A 23,581-nucleotide genomic window follows, 5' to 3' on the forward strand; every position below is an offset into this window, starting at 1 on the left:
ATCTTTGCGCTACTGACATGAAATTTGGGTTTAAATAGAGGAATGATTGGGATAGGGGGCAGTAGGAATACATAACTATTGAGCAGTCCTGGTCAAGATGTGGTCTTGCCTGTGATTTTCTTAGCAGTCCCACAAGGTAATCTAAAGACATGTGCTTTGCTTGAGCAGACAAGATGTCTTGGGGGGGGGATAGATTTCTTCTGCTCCAGGTTATAGTTTTTCATGGGTAATTGCCCTCATATCAGGGTAGGGGGAGTCTCTGGGAGCATCTCTAAATTGTGCTCTAAAAAGAAGCAGCAGGGCCATCTAGTCTGCACTTGGGTCAAGGCTAGAATAATATTTAGAAAGGTGGAACTGGCTGGGCAGTGGTGGCGCATGCCTGTAATCCTAGCCCTTGGGAGGCAGAGGCAGGTGGATCTCTGTGAGTTTGAGGCCAGCCTGGTCTACAGAGCTAGTCCAGGACAGGCTCCAAAGCTACAGAAAAACCTTGTCTTGAAAAACCAAAAAAGGAAAGAAAGAAAGAAAGAAAGAAAGAAAGAAAGAAAGAAAGAAAGAAAGAAAGAAGGAAGGAAAGAAGGAAAGAAGGAAAGAAGGAAAGAAAAGAGGAGAGAAAAGAACAGAAAAGAAAGGTGGAACTGCATAGTCACATTCTCCTCCATGGCTTTCATTTCCATCTTCAACTTTACTCCTCCTTCCTTTTAAAATGTTTTCAGGATTGGCTCTATTGTGCTACTCAGGCAAGGTGCAGGGCCTGCTCTCCTGAGTGTTGCAGTTGATGAGGGGCAAGGACAGCTCTCATGCTCTTATGACCTCAGGGCTAGTCCTCAGACATTGATGGGGAGATCTGTCTTCAGCCTATGCTGCCGCATGACAGATGAGGAATGGTGACAGCTCTCCCATGTTCTCAGCTTCAGGGCTAGCTCACCCACACATCTGCATTACCCATCTGTCGTGTGGCAGCACAGGCAAGGGAGAAATGCCCTCCTCCAGCCTCCACCCCACCACCCATCAGCCTGCGAGACAGGTGGGAAAGCTGGCCCTGAGGCCATAAGTGCAGGAGAGCTGCCTCCATCCCCCATCAGCTGCAACATTCGGGGGAACAGGCCCTGCACCTCACCTGGGCAGCACAATAGAGGCAATCCTGTTGGCAGAGGTATGGGTGAGTCAGCTCAAATGCTCATCTCTCACATGGACAGAGAGACGGCCCTCACATCTATGTCTAAGGCAGGTGGGAGAGTGGGAGAGCTCTAATTTAATAAGAGCAGGAGAGCTTCCCTGCCCCTGCAGGGAACTTGGGAAAGTGGTCCCCACACAACACTTGGGCAACATGCTAGAGCTGGCCATGAAGGTGTAGGTATGAGAGAAGTGACCCTGAGGACTCAAAAGCAGCAGAACTGGCCCAACCCCTTACTCATCTGTAGCATGAATCTTAAAAGGTCTTATTAATAAAAACAAACCCAGGGTCAGGAATTGGGGTGAACGCTGAAAGATCAGAGAAACAGAACAAGCCACAGCTAACCTCACCTTGCCAATTCCTCAGCTGATCATGTTACCTCAGACTGGAAGCCTCTGTTTCCTCATCCGAATGGATCTCAGCTGAACTGCTACTCAAAAGCCTAAAAGCTTAACCAGGCTCTAGTTCCTGGTTTTCACGCCTTATATACCTTTCTGCTTCCTGCCATCACTTCCTGGGATTAAAGGTATGTGTTACCATGCCTGGCTGTTTTCAGTGTGGCTTTGAACTCACAGAGATCCAGGTGGATCTCTGCCTCCAGAATGCTAGGATTAAAGGTGTGTGTGCCACCATGTTCTGGCCTCTATGTCTATTTAGTGGCTGTTCTGTTCTCTGACCCCAGATAAGTTTATTAGGGTGCACAATATTTTGGGAAAAACAATATCACCACACTCATCACTGCAAGATGTGAACTAGCTAAGGCAATGCAGGAGAGCTCACCCTGGTGAGCTCACAGGGAGAGGGAGCAGGCTGACCAGCCCTGCAGCTACCCAGGCCCCAAACCAGAGTTAAGAGTTGACCTACCTCAACATCCATCTCATCTACTCCATCTGTGATCTGCTAGGCACATGAAGGGACCAATCCTGCACACCCAAAGCTATAGGATCTCCACAACATAGGGCAACAACAGAGTAACCAAGAGGAGTTCCAGTGAGGGCCCAGTATTGATAATGTAGCAGAAACCAGAGGACTCAAACCAGACCAATGACTCTTTGCAATGTACACTTGCAAGTAAAGATATGGGTAAAAGGGTAAACTTTGTGACTCACCATGTTACACTACAGCTTCCATGGTGAGATTGATTTTTCTTTTTTTTCTCTAAAATTTTATTTTATTTTATTTTGGGGGGTGTTTGTAAGTGTAGAGGGTGGATACAAAGAATGAGGAAATGAATGGGATGGAAATGTGTGGTGTGAAAGACTCAAGGAATAATGAATAAAAAAAGGAAGTTTAAAAAATGTTTTCAGGAACTGGAGCAGTAGCTCGCTGGTTAAGGGAGTGTTGTATACTTGTTCTTGCACAACATCAGAACTTGCTTCTCAGCACTTCAGTCTGGTGGCTCACAACCACTTGTAGCTTCAGGTCTAGAGAATCCAAGACCCTCTTCTAGCCTCCGTGGGCACCTGGACTTGTGTGCACAGACACACATAGATATCCACAATTAAAAATTTTAAAATGAAATAAAATCTTTCAAGAATATTTTTGGCATAGTATTCTTTACAAGGCTTATATTGTATTTTTCTTTAGGCTACTTTATTGACATAATTTATATAATAAATGTCTCATAATTAAAGCACAAAATTTTAAGGGTTTTTTTGTATATCTACTGTTGTAGAACTACCAACACTCTATAAATTAGAGTATTTCTCACTCATGAAAAAGCCACATACCCATTAGTAGTTGCTACTTGCTCTCTATTTCCATTCCTAACTCTGGGCAAATGTCTCTATAGTTTTGTCTGTTTGGACATTTCATAGAAAGTGATTTATAGAATATTTGATTATTTTGCCAACTTCTTTTTTTTTTAGTGTAATTTTTAAGGTTTACTCAGATTGTGACATATTTCAGTACTTTGTTCTTGTTATTGAGAATACTTTAGAAATGAGGAAAACACAAAGAAGAAAGTAAAAGCAAATTCTTGTTGCAAGATAGCATTGCTGACACATGGATGTGCCTCTTTCTTACCTCCTGGGTGATTTTGTGGACTTGTATGTGTGCATTTGCATTTGTGTGCCTGTGTGTTATTGAGATAATGGCAGATGTAGTGTTACATGCTGTTTGTGGCACCTGGCTATACTCAAAAGTGGTTTCTTGCTGGGCAGTGGTGGCATATGCCTGTAATCTCAACACTTTGGAGACAAAGGCAGGAGGATCTCTGAGTTCTAGGACAGCCAGATCTACACAGAGAAGCCCTGTCTCAATAAAAAAAAAAAAGTGGCTTCTCATAGCATTGGTTTTCTTCGAAAACTTGATCTTGTGTCATTCCCTCATGTAAATATACTACAAGTAACAACTTTTTCCTCATTGTTGAAAATTTAGGTAATTTTTTTCATATTCTTACCATTAAGTAATTATAAATAATCTTAAATTGGAACTCAGAAGAAATTTAAAAGAAAACACACACACACACACACACACACACACACACACACACACACGTGATCACTTTATGCCAATATTCTAATTCTTGAAATTCCACTCCTTTGAAAGGAAGAAAGTAAATTATCATGTTTCCCAGCCATATTCCTTCCCATCTTGGGGATTCTGAGTTATAAAGTACATTAAGCCTTCAATAAATCTAGGTCAAACTAAGTTCTCAAGAACCACAGCTAGTTTTGCAAATATTTAAATAGTTGTAATCATTAGGTGTTGGAGAAGATATAAGAAGACAAGTGTCCTATTTGTAAAACTGTAAATTGAAGCAACTTTATCTCTGATAAAAATAATTTAAATATTCACCCACTCGACCCAATGAGTCCACTCTAAAAATGTAAGGAGTGGATTGTTAAGATCAAGCCAAGAGGAACTGAAGGGGTAGCTCTGTGTTTAAGAGCACTTATTGCTCATACAGAGGATTTCCCTAACAACCACATGGTAGCTCACAACTGTCTGTAACTTCAGATCTAGGGGTTCCAACACTCTTCCTGGCATCTGGAGACAGCACACACACACACATGTGGTGACATCATGCATACCGTCACTCACACATACACATATATAAAGTCAAATATTTTTAAAGATGATCAAGAGTCATATGAGCCATCTTGCCCATAAGAATCTTAGCATAAGAACCTTAATACATTTAGTATTTATTGTCATTTACTGTGTATCAAATACATTACCCATTTTGTCCCCTGTCAGCTGGAATTGGACTCAAAACCTCATGCACAATGATCAAATGTGATCTACCACTGAGTTACATTCCTCCAGTGGGAATTAATATTTACATAGATTATTTTAAATAACAGTTTGAGTTTGAGAGCAAAATTGGACAGGAAGTGTAGGGTTCCCAAATTTGCACAACACATCAATATCCTGAACTGAAAGGATGCACTTGTTACATCAGGCAACCTGCACTGGCCCTCTGTTTCCATGGTTTTGCTTTTTCCACAATGTCATACATTTAGAATTTTACAATATGCAGCTTTTTATGACCAGCTTCTTTTACATGGTGACATACCTTTAAGGCTCTCCAAGTCTCTTCATAGTTTGATAGCTTTTTTCATCCTGGGAACTGAATAATATCTGCTTGTACCAACATTTATCAATGAACTTACTAAAGAACATCATGGCAATTACCAAGTTCAGGCAGTTGGGAATAGAGTTCCGTTGTTTTCAATGTATGTGGACATAGATTTAAACATATTTGGGTAAATACCATGGCTCCCAGTTTCCAGTTCATCCAGCAAAGATGTTTAGGTTTGTGAAAACTGACAAACTGTTTTACAAAGTGGCTGTGCTGTTTTATATGCTCACCAGCAATGCACATCCTTGCTGACATTTGGTGCTCGTGGTGGTTAGAGTTTTCCACACTCCGGTAGGTATACAGTGGAATCCTATTGTTGTTTCAGTTTGTAGTTTCTTAATATGCATGGTGTTGAGCATCTTTCTACCTGCTTATTTTCTATCTTCATACTTCCATTAGTGAAGGATCTGATCATGTCTTTTGTCTACTTTATATCAGGTCATATTGTAATACAGAGTACTTTTAAGTTTTAAACCATTTATTTCTGAGATTTAAATTGGATTTCTTTTGAAGTGACTGAAGTAATTTTATCTTCTCCTGACTTTACTGTGTATCTGCTTAGATACTTCTCAGCTCTCTCCCCTACAACAGTCATGCCTGCCTTGACAACCCATTTGAGATTTCTATGACTATAACCATGGTCCAGATGTATGAGTCAAAATAATTAATGTTTAAAATAATCAAAACAGGTTTAAGTAGAAAATAATTTTCATGTTATGCCTGAAATAACTATTATGTTTTGACTAAAAAGATATTGCAAGCTTACTCTGCCCTTACCTGGTATTGACGTAATTGTGGCTTTTGCTTTGAAAGATGCTGTGCCCCTGAGCTTTAGTGCTGAGAGACAGGAGCCTGCTCTTGGTCACTGGTCAAAATTAATGGACTCTGATACTCTTAATTGGCTTAGTTAGTGTGGTAGCCTGGATCTTTTTCAAATGAAATTATTACCCCCTGGATCAATGTGCAATCTTATGCTCATGCTTCTAGCAATGGGGAGCACTCAGTTGGCATTCTCTTTATGTAGTAGCCTTGGTTTCCTCCTTTGGAATTTTTATTTAACTGTTGACACCTAGTAGAAAATGCAGCTTAATTATAATTTTAAATCTAAGATCCAGAAAAGTCAAGGCTATCACTCAAGTAGCTGTATTCAGGGAGCACTTATATTTTAGACAAAATAATGCCACTATCTGCTAGTCAAATTATATTCATACCCTGGACATTTTTTTTGTGTTTGTCTGTTTTTCAAGACACGGTTTCTCTGTGTAGACCAAGCTGGCCTTGAACTCACAGGGTTCTGCCTGCTTCTGCCTCCCGCGTACTAGGATTAAAGGCGTGTGCCACCATGCCTGGCCTTGTTTCACTCTTGAAACAAACAATGTACAACAACTCAATCAAGCCTCCAGCTGCTAAGTGTGAGATGGAAGAGATGATCTCTGTTGTGCCGTCTGAAGTTTTTATGGTAAGTTTGGCTATTACCAATACAATAAGTGTGGCTATTACCAAGGAAGCTGGTAGAAATTTCCCAGCATAGCCATCAATCAGCAGGGGAGCATGGATAAGTTAAGTTATGAAGGGGCTAGAGGGGCAAGGTGAACTTGGCTCTCTGGCTTGCTCAGCTAGCTCTTTAAATACAGCCCAGACCCATTGGCCCAGGGATTACATTACACACTGTAGACCAGGCCCTCTACTAATTAATGATGAAGAAAATCCTTCTAAAAAATGGCTACAGGCTAATCTGATTGAATGAGTTCTTCAGTTGGGGTCCCCTCTTCCCAGGAGACTCTAGGTCTATGTCAGGTTGACAGCTGAAGCTAACTATGACCATCGCTGAGGGCAATCAGTACTGAGGCATTCTTATTTTGTTTCTAATGTGATGAGAATGGTGGGACTAAAGGTATTGGTGTATAAATGGAGCGATATAGAAATACCTGGTGCCTGACACAGATTCTGTGATATAGAAACACTGGTCTAAAGAATGATTAAAGGAGTCTAGGGCTGTAAAACATGTTAAAGAAGAGCAAAGTCCGTCTAGATGTGGTCATGTCTCCAGGAAATGAGTGAGGCTGGTTTATTATGCATGAGTTTGCATGAGACCATGTTCTTGGAGACTTTTGGGTAACAGAAATTTTCTCAATCTTTAATCTTTACAGTTATTTTAACTTCATAAAGTTTATTGGAAAGGTGCATTTTTTGACAAAACTAAATACCAGAATAAAGATGTTGTAGCTAGAGTTTTCTCTCGGGGTCCGGCCAAACCCTGGCAGTCCAACAGCCCACTTATAAAATAAACACACAGACGCTTATATTATTTAAACTGTTTGGCCTAATGGCTCAGGCTTCTTTTTAACTGTTCTTATATCTTAAATTAACGCATTTCGATAAATCTATACCTTGCCATGTGGCTCATGGCTTACCAGCATCTTCACATGCTACTTGTCATGGTGCGGCTGGCCTTGTCTCTCCACCTCAGCCTTCCACTCCCAGAATTCTCTTCTCTGCTTGTCCCACCTATACTTTCTGCCTAGCTACTTGCCAATCAGTGTTTTATTTATACAGAGCAATATCCACAGCAAGATGTCTTCTTTTTCACCTATTGGTGAAAGACTGGAATCATTCATTTTGATTTAGTCATAGATTCTTGAAAATGAGTTTCAAAATCTTTCTTTTGCTATTTTTTTAGAGGCCAGTTACTATCTACTATTAGAGGACATTAGGAAATAGATCGTAAAATTTCTGTAATACCCTGTGATAGAACCTTGAATTATTCAAACATTCATCTGATCTCTGCTGTTTTATGTTTCAGGCTTTGACTATATGGATTAAAATTTAAACATTCCCCAAATGTCTTGCAGGATAGAATGAGTAAAACTACATCAGAGTAACCCTGTCCCATTTCTTTTTGAACATATATTGTTATTTCAATTGATACATACTAATTGCACACGTTTATGGTATAGTAAAGCATTTCAATAATGTATGATGTACATAATAATCAGATGAAGCTAACTGGTATGTCACATGAGACATAACTATTTCCTTTCTTGCTGGAACATGGTTATTCGACATAGTCAATTAATTGTTATCAACTATAGTTATCCTGTAGAACATTAGATGTTATTCCTTCAAAAAATGCACCATCATGGGAACTGTTAGTTATCTTTTCTCCATTTCTCTCTCTTTTTGAGGGTGCAGGACTCAAACTATTTGATAGGATGGGGCACAAGAACAATAGCATTGCACACCGTGTTGAAGATCTGTCTTCCCCTTGCAGGCAATCTCAGTAGATCTTTATAATCTGGGGAACTGAATCAGGTCTGGACTGATCTCAGCAACTGATCGGCAGCCTGAAAGAACCACATAATTATGAGCTTGCTTCTAGGCGGGTGAGAGGGCTTAGCAGGGAGAGAGGTCTCTGGATCCAGATCTGATGACCTGGGTTTGAGTCCCACAAAATGGATGGAAAGAAGCAACTCTCAAGAATTGTCCTTTCACCTCCATGCCTGCTCCTGCACATCCTCTCTGTCTCTGTCTCTCTGTCTCTGTCTCTGTCATTCCCACCCCCACCCTGTACGTACGTACGTGTGTGTGTGTGTGTGTGTGTGTGTGTACATCTTCCTCTCTCTATCTCAGAGCTTATTTCTTTCTCCATAGGCATGAGATGATATGACAGGAGCAAGCTTTTAATTTTTGTGCTTACCTTGATAAAGTATCATTCATATTGAATGGGTATTATAATTCTGGTTGCAGTGGGAATCAATAATCTCATAGTTGCTCATAGTTTACATATAGCCACATTAAAATGTAAGATCACACACACACATGCTGTGGGATGTTAATGTATGTCCTGTGGGAGCCCTTCTTGGGTTCCTTGTGGCGTTACCCAGCAGGTTTGCATAGAGGATGATTAGGACCATGGGCCTGAGTGCAGGTGTCTGAGATGGTCTGCACTTGGCTGTATTGGGGGATGGTCTGTATGTCAAGTTGCTCTAATTGGTCAATAAATAAAACCTGATTGGTCGTGGCTAGGCAGGAAGTATAGGCGGGACTAACAGAGAGGAGAAATAAAAGAACAGGAAGGCAGAAGGAGACGCTGCCAGCCGCTGCCAGCCACTGCCAGGACAAGCAGCATGTGAAGATGCTGGTAAGCCACGAGCCGCATGGCAAGGTATAGATTTGTAGAAATGTGTTACTTTAAGATATAGGAACAGTTAACAGGAGGCCTGCCACGGCCATAAAGTTTGTAAGCAATATAAGTCTCTGTGTTTGCTTGGTTGGGTCTGAGCGGCTGTGGGACTGGCGGGTCACAGAGATTTGTCCTGACTATGGGCAAGGCAGGAAAACTCGAGCTACACACACACACACACACACACACACACACACACACACACACACACACACAATTTTAGAACCAAAAAGTAAGAGCATGCACTAGAAGTCTTTGGCCTTTGCTCAGTTCTGATAAGGTGGGTATACTTAGGCAGTATATGCTAGTCTGTGAGGAAGAACAGATTCAGGATAATGTACCAGATAAGGTAAATACCCAAATACCAAAAGCTTTCTAGGGAAGTTTCCCTCAAGGAAAAATCATTCATTATCAGAAGATCTTAATTAGAATGTAACATGAACCCTAGAGCTGAGCTTCCACATGGAGACTGGAAAAATAAAGAAAGCAGAGCTAGCATGGTGGCTTGGAGAGGTGTGAGACAGGACAGTAAGAAGGCCTGGTGATGAAAGGGCTGAAAGAATTTATTAAGAGGCTGTGTGGTATTGAACTTGACGTAGCCACCTCCACTTCCACACACATGCATCACAAAACTGTACCCACCAAGAGATTCTTTTCCTAAAAAAATGCAGGAAATGTTTGAATTTCACTCCAGGGATGGGAGCCTTAGGCAGCCCCAGAGGGAACTAACTCCACTCTGACAGTGAGTCTGAGAACAGCACAGGGTGTCCACTGTCAGCGAGCACTCCTCAGTCTCTTTGTGGAACATTTCTACCCTGTTCTGTCTTCAGGACAACTGCCAAGACAAGGCAGGGTTAACCAGAGTGAAGAATTTTAGCTTCTGTCTGCAGACAAGCCACCTGAAGCTCTGAATGGGGGAAAGAACAGAATACGTACCTGAAAGGGCCATAGACGTGTGGAGCTCTGCTTTTAAAATATTTAAAACTTCCTTAACACCTTGTTCACCCTGAAAAGTAGGAGGGGGAGACAGAGCTTTGAGAGAACATTCTGACCACCATTTGGGTGCAAGCTGTGTGCACGACCATAACTGTTGCTTGGAGAATAGAATTGATGAAATAAGAATTACGTAGAGACTAAAAACAAAGGGGGAAGGTAAGGGTGACGGCTGTGGAACACAGCAGAGGTCTGAAGGTGAGGTGACCTGAAACTGTTTTGCAAGAACTTTAGGAAATGTCTTCATTGCAAGTTGAATTACAGAAAACCGTGGGAATGAATGCCAAGTCCAGACTCTCATGCTAGCAACCCTACCTTGTAGGCAAGGCCCCAGAGGATCGGTCTCCCAAGGAAAACACACTTAGCCCCAAGGGCCAGGGCCTTCAGCACATCATTGCCTGTTCGAACCCCACCATCCATGTAGACTTCAACTTTCCCTTTGACAGCGGCCACCACTTCGGTCAGAGCATCAATCTGAAAGAGAAATGCACACCTAGATTCAGGTATTTCTGTTTCGTTTCTCACGGGCTCAGGAGATGAATGTCCTCTCAAAGTAGAACAGGGCTGGGAAATGCAAGCAAAGGCTAAGCCTGTCACAAGATTTTCTCCAGCAGCGCTTGCAGTTGTGGGAACTCAGCATCCTCCCCCTGAGGCCTGGAGACTCCTGAGGACCAGATGAGACTCTCACTCACTGTCCCTCCAGCTACTTTCCCTTTCACCTCCAGTCTAGCCTCTGCCTTTTTTTAGAAGATCCCCTCCATGTTGGATATGCTTGGCTCCTGCTTTCATATTCAGGGGACATCTTCCCATTCACAGTGCTCACTTTGGCACTACGGAAGCTGCTGTCTTTCATTATCCTTCTCTCATCTCTGTTTCTGAGATGTCATAGTGAGAGATGTCCCCACTGCTTGGGGACTAAGTCTTTTTCTAGAAGAATAAATATGACCCGTCGTGGCCTGAGTGTCTAAACATCAGCCTGTTTGGGGGAACTGCAACATCATTTCTTAAGTCTTCATGAGTGGGTAACTCGTCCCCAGTGTCCTCATTTGAGATGTAAAAACAGGAGTGGAGCAGCAACAACACATAGGACAAAGGTACACCTCTGGAGGACAAAGGAAAACTGGGTCACTTTGTCCCGGTTTCTCTCAGTTCCAGACACAGACGATAAGTGGTCTCACACACCCCCATCCCCATCCGGCACCTGCAGGTGCCTGGCTCCTCCAAGTCGACAAGGAGGAGGACAGCAGGCCCCTCCTGAGGTGTGGGATGAGGGTCCTTGAAGAGGCAGTTCTGGGCTCCTTTGGTTACTATCTGTGTTCCTCTGAAGGAAGCCAAGGAGAGGCATTGAAACAGAGGCCCAGGCCCTGACACTGTGGAAGGAACCCATCAGAAAGCTGCCTGAGTCTGAGCACAGTAATAATTTTTGAAAACAAGGAGGAAATAACTTTGTCCTTTGATGTATGTATGGAGTACTGGATATATTTTGGATCTATATAATAACTGGAAAAAAATCATATCCCAGTATTATTTGGAATACATTTATGATGCTGTGAAAAAGGAAATAAGTGTATTTATAAAAACTCCTCTAGTCATACTCAGTACTGCAGTTGATAATAATTTAGTAATAGAATGCAGAATCCAAGAATGGCAGTGCCCATAAACCCAGCAGAGGTGAGGAAATCCAAGAGTTCAGGGTCAGCCTGGGCTACATAAAACTCTCAGAAGAACCAAAAATTGGGCCTGTGAGATTTTTCATCAGGTGAAGGCATTTGCTGCACCTATCCATACACATAGACACAGATGAACATGCACACATATACATATAGACACAGGTGAGCATACACACACACACACACACACACACACACACACACACACACACACACACATACACACACACACCAAATAAATAAATAAATAAATAAATAAATAAATAAATAAATGTAAAAACTAAATTAAAAAGCAAACACATGAAATAATAAAAGTAGAAATTGATTTCAGCCCACAGTGCATAATGGCTCATTTTTAATGAGTCAGAACAGGACATTTACTAAAGTTCTCTGAAAATGCTATCTCTTGATTCCAAGAAGAAGCACAAAGACTGTTTTCTATGGAAACTCACAGAACAGGCTTACTCATCCCTTTTAAGGATTTTCTTTTGCAGATGCAATTATGAGGTGCCTTCTTCAGGCTTAACGATGAGACAAAATTGTTGGTAAGGTTAAAGTCCAAAGCTGCATTCTGGTCCTTAACCTGGTTTCCTTGTTGGTTCAACACTCTGGTTTGAGTCACTGCTCAGAGAGAGGAGTGTTTTCTCAAGACAATCTCCACTGAGGTTTTGGGTTTTTGTTGTACCAAACTTTTTGCTCATTGAAAATAAATATATAAGAAGAAATGGAAAAAAGCAGATACAAAAGCCATTATTAACAATGAAGGCCTATTAACTCAGACAGTGAGCCAGATTTGTTCGCCAGATCCCTGAAGTAAAGGGCCCCTCTCCAATTCCATGTTCTCTTCTGTGTTGAGAGGCACCTGCTGTGGGATGGTCTGTATGTGCTCTGATTGGTCAATAAATAAAACACAGAATGGCCAGTGGCCAGGCAGGAAGTATAAGCTGGACTAACAGAGAGGAGAATTGAGAGAACAGAAAGGTGGAGAGAGACACTGCCAGCCTTCGCCATGACAAGCAGAATGTGAAGATGCCTGTAAGACATGAGCCATGTGGCAAGGTATAGATTTATAGATATGGATTAATTTAAGATATAAGAACAGTTAGCAAGAAGCCTGCCATGGCCATACAGTTTATAAGCAATATAAGTTTCTGTGTTTACTTGGTTGGGTCTGAGCGGCTGTGGGACTGGTGGGTAACAGAGATTTGACCTGACTGTGGGCAAGGCAGGAAAATTCCAGTTACGGCTACCCATGGCTATCCCTCTCAAGCCAGCTTTCCCTGAGAGACTCAGCCCAGCGAGCCTTTTCTCCACTCAGGTCTGCAATTCCACTGTTCTCACCAGCGAGGGCCTGGTAGAGAAGGAATGGCAGGTGCCTGAAATCACTCAGCTCCACAGCCTCAGAACACAGCCAGAGCAGCTTTGGAATTTCTGCTTCTTGGAATATGTCTTTTAAAGAATTAATCGAAGACACACGTTTTAGTTTTGCAGATGGTCACTGATATGTTGTTTAAAATAGTTTAAAAAAAATAAGTCAGATATAGTGGCGCACACCTGTAATTGCCACACTCGGGGATCAGAGATGGGAAGACTGAGGATCCAAAGCTAGGATGGGCTACGTGGTGTGACCTTGTCTAAAACAACAAACCAACCAAACAAAAAGAAACAAAGTACAGAAATACCGGAATCAATGCAGATGTTCAACAATACAGGGTTGATTATATAAATTTCCCATTCGTGACACATCATTAAAAAGAAGAGAGACTTATAAATAATGAAAGTATGTGCCTAATACATTGGGTAACTGAAAAGAAGGAAACTATGAAACATATTAATATGTATATATTTTTTAAACCAAAAAAAAATTTATTTGTAACAAGTACCAATAACAACCAACCAATGATTGTGATAAAAATTAGGGGTGTTTTTTAATCATTTCCTTTTGTTCAGGGATATTTTATGAGGCAAAAGGAACTAAGGAGGAAAAAGCTTCACTTCTGTTTGTTAAAATAGAATAGCTTTGGGGAAAATATAGCATAAACACATCTATGAAGACAAATTAACAACCAATTCCCATTTAAAGATTTTCCCTACTTCCCTTTGCTCATTTTCTTTCTCACACACAGCTTGTAGAACGGACACATATTTGTGAGCTAGTGTAAGCTAGTGTAGCTCTTAATAAATGATTTATCAGTGTACTATGCACTAGTGAATCAGGGCATTTCAGATCCATTATGAAAAACACTTATGTGTCCATGTGAGGTGCTGTTCCTCCCTACATTGTGTCAGATAGGATATCTTGGTTTCTAAAAATCCATGAAGACACATCAGCTTTAATCTGGTCACTGCTGGCTGAAGACAGGGTCCTCAATGCCTTTGAACATCTCCCTTAGTCTACCTCATTATCTATTGTGAACTTGTACACATTAGTTGATGTCTCTAGACTCCAGTATCCTAACTGTACAATAAGGATATATCTGTTTTTCAGCAGTCTCACAAGGTTTAGATATGTTACACATACAGTTCACAAAGATAGTCAGGTGTATAATGTATTTTTTAGTAATTAACCTTCCTTAAAATCAATAGGTAATACCCATGATAAGTGAGAGGACAATGTGTACCAAATTTAGGAGGGGGTTTTGGTGTAGACATGTATAGAGCATTTAGACATACTCCCCTGTAGTCATCCTACTTACTGAAGCAGGAACCTCATCAAGCTGCCTCCCACCATGGTTGGAAACAAGAATGCCTTGGACATTGTGTTTCACTGCTAATTCTGCATCCTCTTTCGTCAAAATCCCTTTAAGTATAACAGGCAATTGAGTTATACGCTGAAGCAAGGAGAGATCATTCCAGCAGAAAGATGCACTTGGCAACGATGTGGGAGAAGATTGTGTGGAATTTCTCTGTAGGGAATGAGAAGGTGTGTGTTAGTCCCAAATTCTCACATCACTTGATTCACTCAAAAGATGAGACATACTTGGAGCACTCATATTTATAAGCTATGAAACACAAACAATGCTACCCAACACTGATTCTAACTCCTTCCTCTCACAAAAGCTTCATAAAGAATTTCTACTTCAATGACTTGTTCATTGACCCTTAATCAATGTCTTTGCTTGATAATTACTCTAGGATTTGGAGACACATGGACAGATAAGATAAATCTATGCTTTAAATTGATGCAGAGTTCAGTATGTGAGATGAAGAAGAAAAATAGTTACAGGTCAGTTTGACATTTTCTTTCTCTTTTCTTTTTCTTTCTCTCTCTCTCTCTTTACTTCTTTCTTTTCTTTTTTGTTGTTGTTGTTGTTGGTTTTTCTAGACAGGGTTTCTCATAAATAGTTCTGGGTGTCGTGGAACTTGCTCTGTAAACCAGGCTGGCCTCAAACTCACAGAGATCTGCCCGACTCTGCCCCCAAGTGATGGGATTAAAGGCATGGGCCATCACCACCCAGTTACTTAGATGTTTTATTTTTGAGCTATGCATGGACTAATAAAACCAAAGCAATAAGAATCTTAAACTAGCCCTGCCTCACCATATGCAACAGATTTCCTTAAATTTTGATATGTCTCCTGGTTCAAGAACACCCAGAAAATCATAGCTGCCCATGGCCTGAAAAGGCCAATGTCACTATAACCATGATTTTCACTCTCAAGGGCATGACATCTCTTTTCATAGAGATTAGAATTTAATGAAGGAAGTGTCCTTTGTAGTCCCTTAATTGAATGGTTTCCAAAAGATGTGCTGCAGAGCCTTGATGTTTCTGGAGGAGTTTTAAGTTTTCAAGGCAGCAGATTGGGGCCCCAGCTGGCTGGACTAGCTAGCTATACACCTGTGCTGTAAGTGTCCTCTTCTGAGAGTCAGTTTGTCTATCTATTCCATGCAAAATAATCACTTCCTGAGTCCATCATGAAATGAAAATTATTAGATGAATAGTTTACTCTCCAGTTCCTGCACAGCTCCTCTCTAAGGCTCTCCTGTCTCCCAACATCAACCTTGGTTGAGCATCTCTGATGACAGGCAGAGCAGCTTCAGAGATGGGAGCATTTGGTCTTAAGTTCTGCCTGGAAGAACTGGGCAGCTGAAACCAGGTCAGCCACTTTAACTGCTATCCTTCTAGTATCTGCCACAACAAGGCAGGTAGGGGGAAAGAAGGCATGAGAGAGGAAGGAAGGAAGGGAGGGAGGGAGGGAGGGAGGGAGGGAGGGAGGGAGGGAGGGAGGAAGGAAGGAAGGAAGGAAGGAAGGAAGGAAGGAAGGAAGGAAGGAAGGAAGGAAGGAAGGAAGGAAGGAAGGAAGGGAGAGATGGGTGATGAAGGAAGGAGGGAAGGAGAAGGAAAGAGGGAGGCACAATAATGGTCTCTCCTCATTCTAAACTCTTCTTATAAGTAATGCCCTTTGAGTCTGATATCTTTCTCACCTCTTTAGGTGATCGGAGGTCCGTGAGTTTTATTTTTGCCTCTAAATTCAGTTGGTTTCTTATATCCCGTCGCCTTTTGCCAACTATTGGTGCATCTACAGTGATCACCAAAGCTTTGAAACCCAAGGCTTCTACTCTCCGAATCAGCTGCCTGTTGAGCTCCCAATCTGACTGCACATAGAGTTGGAACCATCGCAAGCCTCTGGGGGCAGCAGCAACAATGTCTTCCAGGGTACAGCTGGCGTAAGTGCTGGTGATATAGCAGATATTGGCTTCCTGAGCAGCTGCAAAGCAGAGGGTGGGAGCCAGTTTGGAAGGCAGAGTTGTTTGAAGTAGCCTCTGACCAGGTTGCCCAGTTAGTGTAGAGAAAGTCCAAATTCATTCTACTTCCTCACAGGGCAGGATGAGAGATTGGTTCAATAGAGAGGCTCAGTGCTTGTGTGCTCTTCTGTGTGTAAGCTGCTCTGCAAATCTTGGTTTTGATGATGAAGATTTTCTAACAAGAGATGTTACTGAATCCCCAGAGATGCCACTGGGTGTGTTATACCCTTCAGGCAGGAAAGCAAACCTCCTATGAATTCCTTGGTGGAAGAGGGGGGATTTAGAGACAGGAGATGTTCCACTGCAAAATCATGAGCTTTGTAGTGGAAGATGAACATAACATAACATAAGAAGACTGAGTCCCACTCCTCCTTCCCTATGTGGCTTTATTAGTTCCTCTATTTATCAAGTGGAAAAGGTAGAACTGTGTGTCATGCTATGCAATTATTATTTCTCATTTCCTGCCTTCATCATGTCAGTGTCTCCCCAGCAGGTTAATCTCACTATGGAGCTACATTAGTGGCCAGAGAATTTGGCCTAATCAAACATTAATGCCTGTGCATGAATTTTTACAGTCTAAATACAATGCTAAGCAAACAATGGTTAAGCAATCCCTTTGTTATCTTTTTTTTTTTTTTAAAAAAAAAAAAAAAGACAGGGTTTCTTGGTGTACCTTTGGCCATTCTGGAACTAGCTCTGCAGACCAGGCTGTACTTGAACTCACAGAGGTCCACCTGCCTCTGTCCCCCAAGTGCTAGGATTAAAGGTATTCACCACCTCTGCCCCATTTTGCCACCATACTTAATTCCAACAGGATTGATGCCCCCTAAGGCCTTTCTGTAAGAAGTCTTGACGCTCCTGCTGCCCCTACTCAGGGTGAAGCCTCTCACTCTCTTCTGGCCTTCTGGAAAGGGATGGTTCATACCTCTGGCTGTGCTCCTCTCTCCATCTGGCCAGGCCATAGAGTGCAAAGCCGTGGGTGCGATGCAAATGGGGGCTGAGATCTCCTGCCCTTGGATTGTGGTTCTGGTGTCCACCTCTGACACATCTCTCAGGTATCTGGGGCGGAGGCGGATTCTGCACTAGACAATAAGGTGAATTATTCTCTAGCATGATGATGCTTTCTGCAGCTGGGACCCTGGTTCCCAATGAGGGTCTGAGCAGCCTTAGATCTCTGAGCCCTTGCTGGGATTAGTCGGTTGACCTTGAGTAAGCAGTGTAGGCTCAGGGGGAGGCTCATCGACAGGAAACCATTTCCCCACATGAACCCAGCAACTCCTGAGCGGTTGGTGAACCGGAGTCCCCCCAGCCTCTGTGTTTCTCTGTCAGAGCACTGCTCCTGTGGCTTGCCACCCAGTGTTTAGATGCTTAATTTAGTCTTGATCAGCAATGACTAGACAGGGAAAGAAAAGGAAGAAAGGAATTTTAGGTGTCCCCAGAAAGAAAGACAAGGCAATTAAAAGGACCCAAATCCTAAGATAACAATCATGCCTCCCCACTCCTCCCTGACTACCCCAGAAGATTGATTCATTTGACTTATACACTGCTGTAGGGAAGGTAGGGGAGTCCACAAATGGCATAAAAAACGTTATTCGATGAGAGATAGAAGCTTGGCTATAGCTGTTGTTGGTTGACATATGCTCCAGCCCTTAGTGTTCAAGTCCAGCTCTCACCCTAAAAACCCTTGGATCTTATTTTCTCCAAACTTGAGTCCTTTCCCCTCCATCACATTTTTCTCCTCTAAGGTCCAGGTTTTAGGAGCCCAAGAGCTCCAGATCTACATCCAGGATTCTCTGTCAGACACCCCGGCTGGTCCTGTTCCATCTTCACTTGCTTACAAAGTTGCCAGCATGCAGAGAACTGATAACCCACTTCCCCTAGATCTAAGAAGATTCTCTCTACAAAACTTCTCCCCAGCTCCCTATGCCTCGTCCCCCACGCCATGATAAACCAGCACAGAAGCCAGCCATTTCCTGTGTATGTTGTATTTGCTAAAGACAGACACCAGAACTGTCGTCCCCATCTAAGGATTCTCAAGCAATGCACATTAGAGTAACAATGCAAAGGATAAAGAGAAGACCTTTTAAATGCTGCGATGTTTTCCTTGTATGTGATGCCCTCATCAGCTTCTCCTTCAATAAAGTCCCACGATGACTTAGATAGCAGCTCTTGTGCATGTGCCTTAAAGTCTGCCACACACACCAAGGACATTTCTGGACCTTCAAAATACAAAACCCAAACCAACCCCTGTGAGAACACTGTGGACATAAAAGGGAGGCTAAAGGGGGACCAGAGTGTGAAGCTGTTTAGATGCAGCATCTATATTTTGGTGTTCTTTAACTGAATGTTTTTAGTGCTGAGCCCAAAACCAGAAGACCTCCATCCTCTCATGGCCACTCCCAACACCTGATTATTTGGTCTTCTGAATCTCTACCATGACTGCTTCCTATGTTCTACATACTCTGTATTAGATATGATTGAGGCTGTACCACACTTTAACAGATTACAAACTTCCTCCAAATGTCTCTTGCCTCCTCATCTCCTTCCAGGTGGCTGAGATCTTCATGAAATGGAAGTTTCTTTGCACCCTGGTGTCTCTGTGCACTCATATCATCTTCGTTGCCCCTTTCCAGGATCTGGCTCCTAACTGCCTACTAAGCTTCATGTCTCAGTGACATAACTTTCCTTTGGCATTCCCATCACTTTGTGAAAAATCAGGTCTGAATTGATATCAGGGAGTTTCCAGGAACCCAAGGATGTCTGAATTACCCAAGAGTATGGACAACATGGTGAAAGCAATTGGTTTTGTGGTTGTTCCTTGGCTGGATGATTGGACACGTTGCCAAAATGTCACCACCTTCTACTTCTTTGCCAAGAACACATATTGTTCCCATTTATTGCCATCAATAATCTGAACCCTGCAATCTGTACATGGCACTTGTGATACAAACACACTGGAGAAATGAAAAGGGCAGAATTTAGGAGTCACCAATATCTTCTTCAATAGGAGCAAGGACAGTGAGAGCAACAGTTGCTAAGATACCATTGACACTGGGGTTGCTCACAAAATTCAGGGATCTTACATGAGAAGATTCTGGAAGGGAAGGATGGGAAATGCACCCTTTAAAGCTCTAGTCAACCCTAGTGCAGGAAACAACAGTGTAAAAATTACCCCGAGCCTAAAAGTAGAAACCAAAGGACTTTTAAGATATTTGCTGAGGGAAAGGTATACATCTCAGGAACTCACTCTTCTATCAGAATGGCAAAGGACCAAAACGCCAGGTGAAAATGTGGGGTGCTGAATACCGTGGCTTGGGCAGAGATAAGGCAGAACTGGCCTGAGGGTAACTGGAGCCAGGAAAAAATCTGGAGAAGCCCACTAGAGAAGTACCTCATAATCCCTACCTACAGGGCTAAACAGAAGTTCTTTGACAAAAGTCAGGCTCCCTGGGATGTGGAAGCTTTAGATGGAGATTTGGAAGAGGCACTAGACTTCATCTATAGAGCTTTGCATAGGTAACCTTGTCAGTGGATGAGCAGGAACCCACTGAGGTACTGAGTTAATATGACAGAATTCAGCAACCATATTTAATTTGACTCACTCTACCCACCTAACTCACTGATGAATCAAACAAATAACAAAGATAAACAAACAAAAAATCCCAAACCCAAGGCCAATGAATTACTCATTTAACATCCAACCATCTTGCAATTGTTTGTTCATAGTTTTGTGTGCATAGAAAGGTTAATATAAAAGCCCTTAGAATGTTATTGCTCAGAAGATCTGTTTTCAAGGGTACATCTTGGTTTATGGCTAGAAATGTTGATATCAGCAGGGCCTGATAAGAATAATTTAATGTATCAGAACTGTTTTTACAAACAATGTGATTTATTCTAAACATCTGCTTTCCTTCTAGGAGCCTAGGACTTTGGTACAGAGAGTAATCACATGACCAGCCCCCAAAATGAGCCTGTAGGTGCAGAGTCTCTAACACATCTCATCTTTTCATTAGAGGATTTAATGCATTTCTTGGTAGCTTAAACTTGGTTTTTTTTTCCCCAGACATTTTCCTGTCCTAACTTTCCTTTGCATCTTTTCACTGAAATAAGCCATAGCCTCAACTATATGCTGAGTTCTGTGAATTCTCCTAGTCAATCCACTGATCTACACATTGTACCTCTTGGCTTTAGGATAGTACAGCACTGAATTACTATGTAGATTGTATGTAGGGTTGATTACTTCAATTCAGTTTTCCTCTGTGTGCCATGTCTCTCCGCCTTGTTGAGGAGGGTTAAAATTCTAGCAGATTTTGATTGTTGGTATCCTACACATTAAATGTCTGTGGAAATGTTCTTGTAACATGTCTAGCAGGGAAACTGCACAGAGCTGGAGTATAATCCAAGGGAAGCAGCTCAGAGTTACCTGTCCATTGTACTGTGATTATGGAATTTGAAAGCTGTTTGACGATAAAGCATTAGTCTCAACATCCTTAAATGTAACCAAAGCTGTCTCGCTTTCATTCACCTTCTAATCTTTCTACTTGCTAGTAGCTGTCAACATCTCTGTCGAGTAAACAGAGGCATCAAGCTAATGGGCTAGTAATCTTTCTTTTTTATTCAGAGAGAATGAGGCTCAGAAAATATGACACTTGTGAATGATTAGACAGTAAAATAGTTCAGGCAATGACTTGGGAACTATATCTCCTATTAGTTAGATAGATGAAAGATAGATGCTTGCTTCCAGTTCAACAGTAAAGAGCAACGTTGTCATTGTAGCATTTTAAAATACAAATTTTGTGTAAAATTCATATATTGTATGTAAAGAATATTTCTAAATTGTGATCAGTAATTTTTATTACATTTAAGGAAATTTTGGAAGCTAAGTTATCCAATTTTCTTTTTATGACATATGTAAAGGTCGATGGAGTACTGAGTTCATTATTCTCATTAAAAGAACAATGTAAGAGTTACTGTTGAAGGGGATCGATCATACCTTGCCATTCAAAGTGTTCCCAAATTTGAGAAACCAGTTAGTGTAGTGTTTTGTATATTGTAGTCTGCTTCACAGCAGAGTTGAAACCAGAAGCTGAAGGAAGGATTCTAGTCACCCAATGATTCCTTGGGGGCCCACTTCCTCTGTCTCCTTCATGAGCTTCGCTTCTGTTCTTTCTGACTCTGACTGTCCTGAAAAACGGGTGGGGCATAAGGAAAGCCTTTTGTCTACAGATCACATGTGAAATGTTGTTTCGGGAATTGTATCTCCTCGAGCTTCTTCAACATCCTTCAGGATTGAAAATTAGAAAGAAACCATTCAGAAATTAATGACGTTATGATAATCCAAGAGCAAGGACGTTCAGGGTATCTGCTGTGTGGTCTACTGTTCAAACTCTGATCCCTGACGCAAGATGTAAACCTGGAGCTGACTGTCCTGTTGAAGAAGAGCTTGTTTTATTCAGAGTGATAATCAAAGCTGAGTCAATTATCCTAGACAATTCATTGTTTTCCTATGAAGATTTTATAGGCTGCATGTTGCTTTTACTTGAGAAACTCTGGAGTATAGGATTTTGCATTTGTTTGGAAAACTCTGGGGTTCTCTGTGGGGAACAAAGCAAGAATCATGGGGGTACTGGGAGACACAGGGGAGGAGAGGAACAGTTTGCCTCACTGTAGGCTTCTTTGGTGATTCAGGATGTGTCCTTTAAGGTCTCTTGGAATTTAGGCCAAGATTTGGAATGTCAAAGATAAGAAAAAGGCCACAGTTTGGAAGATTATAGGGCCCAAGGTTGACTAAAACTCTGTTCCAACCTCAAGGATTGATGTTGCAAAAGGCAGGATAACCTTTAAAGCCTTTAACCTCAGCAATTGTTTTTTTTAAAAAGCAGCAATAAATTCATGGCTGACTTATTTAGGGAGATTATAGCATTATGGGGCTCTGCATGCTTTCAAGCATAAGGGCCCTATGACTGAGGGCTTGATCCCTAAGGCAAACAGTGTGGATCACAGGATCACAATGGATAATAGCCCGAGGATTAGGCAGAGGACAAGCATAATAGGAGAGGTATCTAACAGGAGAAGGACTGGATAAATAACAGGTCTGCCCTCAGAGCTATAACAGAGAAGGAGTGGACTAGCACAGGTGTCACATTTGTTTGAGAGCGGGGGATCAAAGTATGTGTTTGGTCAGAGGCTGCAAGAATTGATCAGCCACTTCAGTCAGCCTAGAAACAATTCTGGTCAAATCTCTGGGACATCATGTTAAAGGCACAGGACCCTTTTGGGCCATGATGATCATTCATTTATTTCATAAGGCAGTGATTTCTCCCCTTCACCCCAGTGACCCTCAACTTCTCATTGTCTTGTACTCCTTCCCTGTAATGTCACTTCCTTTCTTATCCTGTGACCGTGTGCTGCCATGGAGAGTGTGCTATTTGGGTGCTTCTGAACTTTCTCTGCACCTGTACAAGGCACTGATTCATGCTTCTGTTCTACTCTAGGGGCTTGTGTATCACAGCTCTGGGACACGCTCATCCCAGAGCCCTTGAACGCACTCTCCAAAGCATCTTGGCATTCCTTACCTTTCTACTAAATTCTCCTTCCCTCCGTAGTGTCAGCAATTAAGATCGCTGTTCTCCGTAAACAACATTCATGATAAATAAAAGAAATTATGTATAAAATAATTTTTTATACTTTGCTGTGTTGAATAATGACCACCAACACAACAACATTGCTTTGTAGTATTTTGCATTGTGACTATGCCAATTTTCAGAAACTTTGTTAGTCAAGGGGGTGTTTTCTGTCACTTAGAATCCAATTACTACTTTAATATCATTTTGTCTATGGGAAAACTATGCTCTGAGCTCCAAAGGAATTACTCCCAAGTAGAGTGTTGCTGCCCAGCTGTGTTGATAATTGCTTGCTTTCTATAGGAGTTAGAGACACTGATAGAGTGTTTTGGAAGATTGAAGGATTTCCTGATACAGTTAACCCATGAGATAACTTTATTATGCATGTTTGGAACAATATGATGGTTCCTTTATAATAACAATAACAATAATAATGATGATGATGATGACAACACATTGCAACCATTTGTCTAGTGCTCCACGACACTCAACACACTGTGTGAGTGGCTTAAGTCCACTAATGTTTTAATTCTTTTTGTCATCCCCACAATAAAATACTATCCATTTCACAAGTGAGGGAAAGATTAAAAGACTTCATACAGAATCAC

The 23,581-nt window shown here is 41.8% G+C and overlaps 1 protein-coding gene and 1 long non-coding RNA gene across 7 annotated transcripts in view; one reads left to right on the top strand and one right to left on the bottom strand.

Moving 5' to 3' along the window:
* LOC121830259 (uncharacterized) overlaps positions 1-23,581 on the top strand; it is an 89,092-nt gene that overhangs the window by 57,958 nt on the left and 7,553 nt on the right. The window lies entirely within an intron of this gene.
* Positions 4,304-23,581, bottom strand: part of LOC143273932 (2-Hydroxyacid oxidase 2-like) — a 393,436-nt gene continuing 374,158 nt past the window's right edge. For 3 of the 5 annotated variants that reach the window (XM_076574712.1, XM_076574710.1, XM_076574711.1), the window contains 7 exons: positions 18,431-18,569; positions 17,276-17,427; positions 16,030-16,313; positions 14,303-14,512; positions 10,252-10,410; positions 9,880-9,949; positions 4,304-8,104 (listed from right to left, as the gene is read on the bottom strand). In XM_076574712.1, the coding sequence (XP_076430827.1) occupies positions 8,049-8,104; positions 9,880-9,949; positions 10,252-10,410; positions 14,303-14,512; positions 16,030-16,313; positions 17,276-17,427; positions 18,431-18,561 (1,062 nt within the window). In that variant the 5' untranslated portion in view covers positions 18,562-18,569 and the 3' untranslated portion in view covers positions 4,304-8,048. Of the gene's footprint in view, positions 8,105-9,879; positions 9,950-10,251; positions 10,411-14,302; positions 14,513-16,029; positions 16,314-17,275; positions 17,428-18,430; positions 18,570-21,343; positions 21,535-22,925; positions 22,951-23,581 lie in introns of those variants that run through there. The other 2 variants (XM_076574713.1, XM_076574714.1) reach the window with 2 other exon arrangements.

This window comes from Peromyscus maniculatus, chromosome 6 (assembly GCF_049852395.1).
Source record: "Peromyscus maniculatus bairdii isolate BWxNUB_F1_BW_parent chromosome 6, HU_Pman_BW_mat_3.1, whole genome shotgun sequence".
Taxonomy (NCBI): domain Eukaryota; kingdom Metazoa; phylum Chordata; class Mammalia; order Rodentia; family Cricetidae; genus Peromyscus; species Peromyscus maniculatus.